At 49.5% G+C, this 9,791-nt stretch overlaps 1 protein-coding gene across 1 annotated transcript in view; it reads right to left on the reverse strand.

Moving 5' to 3' along the window:
* Positions 1–241: 241 nt before the first annotated feature.
* Positions 242–9,791, reverse strand: part of LOC130108096 (kelch domain-containing protein 8B-like) — a 323,003-nt gene continuing 313,453 nt past the window's right edge. Inside the window, exon 5 of the mRNA XM_056274941.1 lies at positions 242–450. Within this exon, the coding sequence (XP_056130916.1) occupies positions 254–450 (197 nt within the window). The 3' untranslated portion in view covers positions 242–253. The remainder of the gene's footprint in view (positions 451–9,791) is intronic.

The following is a 9,791-nucleotide window of genomic DNA, read 5'->3' on the forward strand; positions in this document are numbered from 1 at the left end:
GAAGTCCGTCTCATCCTCCAAGGGAGAAAAGCGTCTGAGTGGGTCATCATGGTGTTCATGGGTGCATGTTGCACATTCATATGTGTGTTAATGCACAGGTTTTTGTTAGCATCTAAGAACCCTTGTGAGTTTGTGGATGTGTTTGTCTGGGTGTGAGCATGAGCACAGCCGTGTGTGTGTGTGTGTGTGTGTGTGTGTGTGTGTGTGTGTGTGTGTGTGTGTGTGTGTGTGTGTGTGTGTGTGTGGGTATGTGTCACACAGTCTCTTGCCAGCAAAGGGCTTCCACAGCATTACTGGGTCCTTGGGCTACACCGCCGATGAGAAAGAGCATGTTTGTAGTCTGCAGGGCTGCAGAGGAGCAGCGGGCGGTGGGCATGGGTACCACACACTCCCAGCGACGCTTCACTGGGTTGTAGCTCTCCACCGAACCCAAGGGTGATGGCTCATTACCTGCGGCATGAATGATTCAAAAGGTTAGCAGCTAGATAATACTTTTAAAGGAAACAGAAAACATGATGGAAACACACAGTTTGGAAGATAAATTCATATGAACACAATTCACTTGAGTGAGTGAAAATAAAGTGCTAATACAGCTCAAATCTATTAGTCGTATGACTTTAAATACTTGGGGTCAACTGTACTAGGTAACGGGGAGTGCAGAAGAGAGTGCAGGCAGGGTAGAGTGGGTGGAGAAGAGTGTCAGGAGTGATTTGCGACAGAAGGGTACCAGCAAGAGTTAAAGGGAAGGATTACAAGATGGTTCCCAGACAGCATCCGGATGTGGGCCACTTCAGGCAATGATGCGGCACTGATGGCCTTCTTCTGGCCCTGACAAAATGGATGTGAGCCTGAAGTGGCCCACATGGCCCAAATATGCTAAATCAAATGTGGGCCTTTTTTGGCAAAGATGCGGTGCTCTGGGCAACATGTAATCTGGATGTGACCCTGAAGTGGCCCGTGTGGTAAATGGTGAATATGGCCCAAATATCACAAAACAAATATGGGCCACCTTTGGCAAATATGTGGCACATGCGGCATTGCTATGGCTTGGTTCTGGCCCAGATCTGGCAAACAGGAGCGGACCGCCCAAGTGCCATCATTCCACACGGTATGTGGGCCGGATTAAGTGTCGGGTGTGGGGCGGGTCCGGGCCACAGCAATTTTGCTATCTAGGTTGTGAGACCAGCTATGTTGTATGGTTTGGAGACAGCGGCACTGAGGAAAAGACAGGAGGTGGAGCTGGAGGTAGCAGAGTTGAAGATGCTAAGATTTTCACTGTGAGTGATGAAGAAGGACAGGATTAGGAATGAGTATATTAGAGGGACAGCTCAGGTCAGCAAGAGAGGCAAGATTGAGATGGTTTGGACATCTGTGGAGGAGAGATGCTGGGTATATTGGGAGAAGGATGTTGAATATGGAGCTGCCAGGGAAGAGGAGAAGAGGAAGGCCAAAGAGGAGGTTTATGGATGTGGTGAGGGAGGACATGCAGGTGGCTGGTGTGACAGAGGAAGATGCAGAGGACAGGAAGAGATGGAAACGGATGATCCGCTGGGGCGCCCCCTAATGGGAGCAGCCAAAAGTAGGAGTAGGAGTAGGAGTAGGAGTAGTTGTACAGCTAAAATATATCATTAAGCAGAATTAATTAAGAACTATTTTTCAAAGGTGGCACCATAACGCAGACTGTTTCCCTGCACTAAAGGACATTGGTAGTCTAATTCATATACTAGCTGCCTTCTGAGTCATGTTTTACCATTTTGTCAGCAAAAGTGATCCGGTTTACACACTTTGTCCCTTCCCAGATAACAAAGTTGCTGCGGCCCGGACCCATCCCATACCCGACACTTCATCTGGCCCACGTGGAATGATAGCACTTGGGCGGTCCACTCCTGTTTGCCAGATCTGGGCCAGAACCAAGCCATAGCAATGCCCCATGTGCCACATATTTGCCAAAGGTGGCCCATATTTGTTTTGTGGTATTTGGGCCATATTCACCATTTACCACACGGACCTGTTCAGGGTCACATCCAGATCACATGTTGCCCAGAACACCACATCTTTGCCAAAAAAGGCCCACATTTGATTTGGCATATCTGGGCCATATTTGCTATTATACATGTGGGCCACTTCAGGCTCACACCCATGTTGTCAGGGCCAGAAGAAGGCCATCAGTGCCGCATCATTGCCTGAAGTGGCCCACATCCGGATTCTGTCTGGGTTGGATACATGGTGCCTCAAAGTCGCGACACAACAACTCTCACAACTTTCACACATACAGTCAAACATGCCCAGAACTTTTCTTGTGGGCTCTAAGTATTACAAGCTACCAAGCCATGCATGTACATAATGGCGTCAGTTACATTAGTCACATTATCTATTCCTGTAAGGGACAAAATAAGTCTTCCTATGAGAGACAACACTCTTGATACACAAATCATGAGCTTTATTGGAATCATACTCGAATTTTGTTACTTAACCCAGCCACTGAAGATGCACAAGCCAGTGCATTCTTAGTGCCGGTCCCAAGCCCGGATAAACGGGGGGGGGGGGTGTGTGAGGGAGGGCATCCGGCATAAAATCTTTGCCAAATCAAATATGCGGATCAGAAATCAGATTTCCATACCAGATCGGTCGAGGCCCGGGTTACCAACGACCGCCACCGGTACTGTTGGCCAGCAGGGTGCTGGTGGAAACTATGCTACCGTTGGGGGAAGGAGAAGGAGAGGGGGAAGGCATGTCCGGAGGCAGCGACAGAGGAGGAAGGGTAGGAGTGGGGAGGTGAGAGTCAGAACTTTGAATGCTGATACTATGAGGAAAAGAGGAAGGCCAAAGAGGAGGATTATGGATGTGGCGAGGGAGGGCATGCAGGTGGCTGGCGTGACAGAGGAAGATGCAGAGGACAGCAAGAGAACGAAATGGATGATCCGCTGGGGCGATTCCTTGATCCACTGGGGCGACCCCAGCCAAAAATAATAGTCGTAGTAGTAGAGTCTTATTCTGTTCTCTGCTGTTTGAATGATGTCTCTTACTAAATCATATTCTTTATTAGTTGATTTCTGCACATGGATGTACACAATCATTCCAAGGGCACTTTTGTATTTCTCTTGTGCTGTTATGTTGTGATCCTCAGCCATGCACCATGGGGGGGGGGGGGGCATGTGTATATAGGTTTTCATAACACCTCGAGACTACACCGTCTGGTTTCACTGGCTAGTCCTCTCCTGTCTAGCTGGAGATGTGTTAAGCAGTGAAATCAGCTAGCGTAGTGGTGGACTGGAGTGAAAACCTGCATCCCTTGGCCCTCCATGGCACATGAATGGGGAGCACTGAAACAGTCACATGGTTACATTGCAAGAAATATAAAAGTTTGGTTATTTCAAAAAAAAACATTAGGTATTATTATTATTATTATTACTACTACATAGTAGTTACCACAGTAGCAGGGATAGTCACAGGACATTCCCGTCTCAGCACATGCACACCTTTAATTGACTTAAACCTGAACAGTTTGCGCAGACTAGCTAGCCGGTGCAGTGCCAGACGCTTGCATAAAAGCAGGTGGCTTGTGTAACACAGAGCCTATAGGACCACAAAGAACCTTCATCAAGCTAAAGGTCTTCCCTTCGCTTGGTTCTCGGCTACACCGCGAGGGGCGCTGTAGACGGGCCACAGCCTGTTGACACACGTGATGGCGGCCGTGACAGATGCAGAAGCAGTGACTCACAAAGTCACACCCAGTTTGTGGCGTTAGCCAGTCACCACATGTTGGGAGGCTGCAGTGGCGCAATGCAAACATGCACACGCATGCACACGCATTTGTATAAAGAGACACTTAGGGCCCTGTCTCACCCCCGGCGTAAAGCAAAGCACAAGTCTCATTGCTAGTTTTCGGACCGACCTAGCCCACATTTTTAAATAGCAAATACACTCGTGCCCGTCTGAGCGCCCATGAGCGTGTTGGTCTTAAAATGAGGTGGGTCGGGCATTGTTGCCGCATTGCTATCTCGAGGCAGCAGAAAGTGGTTGCATGATTGACCAACAAGAACCTGGTCCGAAGTCATTCCATGCCATTATCTGGACCGCTTATCCTGCTCTCAGGGTGGCGGGGATGCTGGAGCCTATCCCAGCAGGCATTGGGCGGCAGGCGGGGAGACACCCTGGACAGGCCGCCAGTCCAGGTACCGAGATATGTTTTTTATAAATTTATTTCTGATTTCTCCCAATTTAGTGGCCAATCGATCCCTATTTTAATTCAAACACCCACCCTCGTATTGCATGCGTTCGCCAGGAGACGCCTCCCCACTTCCGTGACAAGGCGACTCCAGGCCGAACCACTGGTTTTTCCGACACACCCAGAGACGCATTCACGTGACGAACACAAGCCAACTCCGCCCCCTCCCGAAGACAGCGTTGCCAATGATTGCTGCTTCATCGAGTCCGCCCATAGTCGGATCTGACGAGACCGGGGCGCGAACCCCGGTCCCCAGTGGGCAACCGCATCGACACAAAGCCGATGCTTAGACCGCTACACCACCGCGGACCCTCGAGATATGTTTTAATTTAGGCCCACTAGTCCACCAAAATCAACACCGAAGATTCCACTTCTTTGTGAAAAGAGCACAAAAACCTGCTGAAGTAGAGGTCTGACGTCAGCGGCGCAGTATTCTACTGTTATTTTGAGGGCGCATCATTAAGGTGCCTACATCGGCGGGTGCACAACACGCAGTCCACCATCATAATAGCAATCCGCCAAGGTGCAAGTACACCTGGCTTTTAAAGGGATTGGTAGATGGCACTAACTGGCTTATTTCATGTTACGCCCAAAACACCTCTGACTGATTAAGAGACCAAGTCAAACCTGTGGACCACGCGCCTCACTTTGAGCTCAGCTCATCCGCCGTTAAACTAGCACACGTGGATTTGGACACGCGCTACACGCACACGCGCTTTATAGACCGCGTGCTTCATCTTCTTCGTTCGAGTCTGTAGCGATCTCAAACGTTGTTCCGCCAATTTTGAGCACAGACCACAGCTGACGGGGGTGGGTTCTGCCAGGTCTTCTGGGCTACGCCGGGGGCCCAATCCAGCAGGTGGACCGTGGTCCGCACTGTTCCACGGCTGCGTGTGTCTTCTGACGTGTGGTTCCAGCCTTTCATCGGTGCTTTACTCACTGCTTCACACGCAGTCTATTTAGAGACTTCCAGGCTGCCCATTCAAGGTCAAGACCACCAGCAAGGCGTTCATGTGGTGTACTTCCTCTGTCCAGCCATCCAGGAGCCTGGTTGTCGTATCGTCTCCATTCCTCTTTCCATATGTTGGTCCTTGCTTCTTGTTTGGTCGTCTGCCATCTGCACAAAGCTGCTTCTGGAGCTCATCCTAGGTGGAGTTGCTGCATGACCATGCAAGGGGGTGGTGTCTCATGTCAAGCTCCTGCGTTCTTCGTTCATCTCGGGTGATGCCAGATCGTCTGATGTAGGGGGGGGCGGTGCAGGCGAGGGCATAGATGCACGGGGCGGATGTTGTCTTAATGCGTCCCGTGACCATGCAGCAGGTGTCATTTGAAGCCACGCGGACCAGTTTGGTGGGAGGTGATCGGCTCCAGCTTGAGCAGGCACACTCGACTGTGGAGAAGCACGGTGTCATGGCAGCTGCACGGACTGTTGATGGACCCGCGTCCCACTTAGAGCTGAATAGCTTGCACAAGATTTTACTACGGGTGGGGGTTTTTGGGGGAGGTGGATTTTCCCACTTTTTCTCACCAACTGCACCTGTCCAAATACTCCACTCTTCCGAGCCGTCCCGGTCGCTGCTGCTCCACCTCCTCTGCCGATCCGGGGAGGGCTGCAGACTACCGCATGCCTCCTCCGATACATGTGGAGTCGCCTGCCGCTTCTTTTCACCTGACAGTGAGGAGCTTCACCGGGGGACGTAGCGCGTGGGAGAATCACGCTATTCCCCCCTCCTCCCCGAACAGGCGCCCCGACCGACCAGAGGAGGCGCTAGTGCAACGACCAGGACGCATACCCACATCCGGCTTCCCACCTGCAGACACGGCCAATTAAATCTCGTCTGTAGGTCTGTCGGGACGCCCGACCAAGCTGGAGGTAACACGGGGATTCGAACGGCCGATCCCCGTGTTGATAGGCAACGAAATAGACTGCTACGCCACCCGGACGCCTCATTCGGGTGTTTACATGAGACTGTGCACTTACATCATTAAAATAGAGCCCGAAGACACAATCACACAGCGGGCCTGTCACCACCAGATCATTAGTGTGGCCTCACACTCCCTGCCATCAATGGAGAGGACAACTCTCTCACTCTCCCTCCCTCTCTCTCTCTCTCTTTCTCTTTCTCTCTCTCTCTTTCTCTCTCGCTCGCTCTCTCTCTCTCTCTGCACTGCATGCGGGAAGGTTGGGTACGTCAGCGTGAGTGAGGGCGTTGAATGAGCTTGAGCGTGTTTTTTGGATTAATTCACTTGTTCTCTACTGCTTTCACTTTTCTTTTCTTCTTTACATGGTAAATTGAGGGAAGTTTAATTTTACTTCGTCGTTGGTTGTTGGAAAGTGACCGGAGTAGCTGGTGGGAGTTTGGTGGTGTGCAATATGGCGTCCCTCCCCGGCGAGGGCTCGCCTCCCCTGTCTATCAGACACGGGGTTAGAGTCGTGGTCGACCCGCGGTACACTGTGGAACAGGTTCTCCTGGCTGCAGGAGAACAGGTCGGTTATGAGAACATCACCTACGGCTCTCGGATGAATAAAGCCGTGGTGGCTTTTCTCCGAGAGGAGCGTTTAGTCCACCTGTTGGTGGAGAGGGGCCTGGTGCTGGACGATCTGTTTGTAGCCGTCTCGCCATTGTTTGTGCCGTCGACACGTGTTACCGTGTCAGGCGTACCTCCGTTTATCCCGAACGAGCTCATTGAGAAAGAACTGGGTCGTTTCGGGAAGTTTGCTGGCGGGTTCAGAACAGTCCGTCTGGGTTGTGGCGACGCCAGACTGCAGCATGTTAACTCCCTGCGGAGACAGGCCTTCATGTATTTAAATGATCCCTCAGAACAAATACAAGTGTCATTTAAGGTCAAATACGAACACGGCTTCTACACTTTGTGTGCGAGCTCTGGCAGCATGAAGTGTTTTGAGTGCGGCGATGTCGGCCACAAACGCTCATCTTGCCCGCACAGGGAGCCCACAGCGGGCAGCAGTACAGGCGAGCCACAGCCTGACGGCGCCGCTGAGGGCGGTAGCCCGCAAACGGCGCAGCAGGCGGCAGGAGATACCGTAACCGGTGAAACGCAACCTGGTACGGAAGGAAATGTAACAACTGAACAGGACAGCAATACTGTAAATGATGGTAATCTGAGTGGTACTGAAGCACAGGATGCGGATGTATGCAGAGACGAAGGACAGACAGAACCAGCGGGAGACAGTCACCCAGCCGAGGCTGAGAGTCAGGTCTCTGCAGGTGAGTCACACTGTGAAAACGCTGGAAATGAAGATGAGGACATGTTAGAGGATGATAGCCTATCTCAGTTTGCTGATATTGTGTCGCAAGATGATCAGCAGTCATACTCATTAAAAGAGATTAATGATTTCCTTGACGAAACCTATGGCAGACAGTCTGTGGATGTAACAGATTTCTTCTCGGATGTGGACAGGTTTGTTAGTTCTGTTATGAAAATTAGAAAAACAGCTGGATATGAGGAGCTCAGTAAGCAGAAGAGGTTTCGTCTGAAGAAGATTCTGACTAAACTCAGGAAAGAAAAGCAAGGAATGGTTTCTTTACATGTACAAAACTGAAATATATGTGATACACAAAAGGTGGTTTTTTTTCTCTCTTGGAAAGTTCTCACTGTCTTAGCCTTCCTTTTCTCTCTTCTTTTTAATGGACGATTTGCGAGTAGGGAGTCTAAATATTAACGGAGGACGAGATAGAGTTAAGCGGGGTGTGGTAGCTGAGCTGATTAGAGCTAAGAACATAGATGTGCTCTTCCTACAGGAAACACACAGCTCTGCAGACAACGAGATAGGGTGGGGAATGAGTTGGGCAGGCCAGGCTTTTTTGAGCCATGGTACCAACTTTAGTGCAGGTGTAGCTGTTCTTTTCTCGCAGCGCCTCCTTTTGACAAATGTTTTGACATGTGAAGTGGAGCAGGGCAGGATCCAGGTAGTTCAGGCAACAATCCAAGAAATACCCATTGTGTTTATAAATGTGTATGCTTATAATACAGGCACTGATCGCTTGAGATTGTTTAGCAAACTGAGGGATAAACTCAAACAATTTAATAGTGGCTCAATCATAGTGGTGGGAGGAGACTGGAATTGCACTACACACCCTACAGTTGACAGAAATTCAGAAGAGCCCCATCCACCGTCAGCTTCTTTTCTGTCCACTATGGTTGCAGAAAACGACCTTACGGATGTTTGGAGGACACTTAATCCAACAGTTAGGCAGTACACATGGGTAAAAGCTGCGGAGGGTAGTGTGAGGGCAGCCAGGTTGGACAGGATTTACCTCAATCAAACATACAACAACAGGTTGATTACGTCCACGATATCACCTGTGGGATTTTCAGATCACCATTTAGTAGTGGCAGATTTTTCTTTACAAGTTCAATTTCGACACTGTTCCCACTGGCACTTCGATGTGCGGCTAACGCAGGATAAAGCCTTCTGTCAGTTCTTCTCTGACTTCTGGAGTCATTGGGGGCTGAGGAAGAAGGATTTTGAGAGCTTAGCTCGATGGTGGGAGGTAGGAAAAACACAAATTAGGATTTTCTGTCAGCAATACAAACAACACACTCTCGGTGTGGAGAAACTTTGTCTTGATGAATTAGAGAGAGAAATTAGGATATTAGAAGGCGAAGTAATTATTGGACATGATGGTGACAGCAGCACTTTGGAAAGTCGGAGGAAGGCTTTAGGTAGGTTCCTACATGAGAGAGCAAAGGGTGCTTTAATCAGGACCCGACTTGCCACCATCAAAGACATAGATGCTCCAACTTCTTTTTTCTTTAAACTCGAGAGGAAAATTAGAAAGAACAATGTGATGATGCACCTCAAACTTCCCAGTGGGGCAATTACAACTGATCCATCAGAGATGAGGAAGTTGACCATAGACTTCTACAGCAGCCTGTTCAGTGCGGAGACCTGTGACTCTGGCTGTGTGGGGGAGATACTGGAGGGACTGCCTCAGCTGGGTGAAACACAGGTGACTTCGCTGGAGTCCCCCGTCTCCTTTGATGAGATGTCTGCGGCGGTTCAGCAGCTCAGCTGTGGCAAAGCCTCTGGAGTTGATGGACTTCCTTCAGAGTTCTACAAGACGTTTTGGACTCAAATTGGACGAGACCTACACGATGTTTTTAAAGAATGTTTGAACTCTGGAACTCTACCTTTGAGTTGTAGACGGGCTGTCCTGACACTGCTACCAAAAAAGGGAGCTCTTGGCCTACTGAAAAACTGGAGGCCAGTTTCATTGTTGTGTACTGACTATAAGATCATTGCAAAATGCTTTTCAAATATACTCAAACAGTGTATGGACACGGTTGTACATTACAGCCAGACGTACTGTGTTCCTGACCGTACAATTAAGGATAAACTTTTTTTGATACGTGACATTATTGCCATATCTAAGCTCCAGGAGCTGGATGTTGGCCTGCTTTCCTTAGATCAAGAGAAGGCTTTTGACAGGACAGATCATTGCTATCTGTTCAAAACACTTAAAGGTTTTGGTTTTGGGGATAAATTTGTTAACTGGATCAAGTTGTTGTATTCCGGAGCCAGTGTTCTGTTGAAGGT

Source organism: Lampris incognitus, chromosome 2 (assembly GCF_029633865.1).
Source record: "Lampris incognitus isolate fLamInc1 chromosome 2, fLamInc1.hap2, whole genome shotgun sequence".
Lineage (NCBI taxonomy): Eukaryota > Metazoa > Chordata > Actinopteri > Lampriformes > Lampridae > Lampris > Lampris incognitus.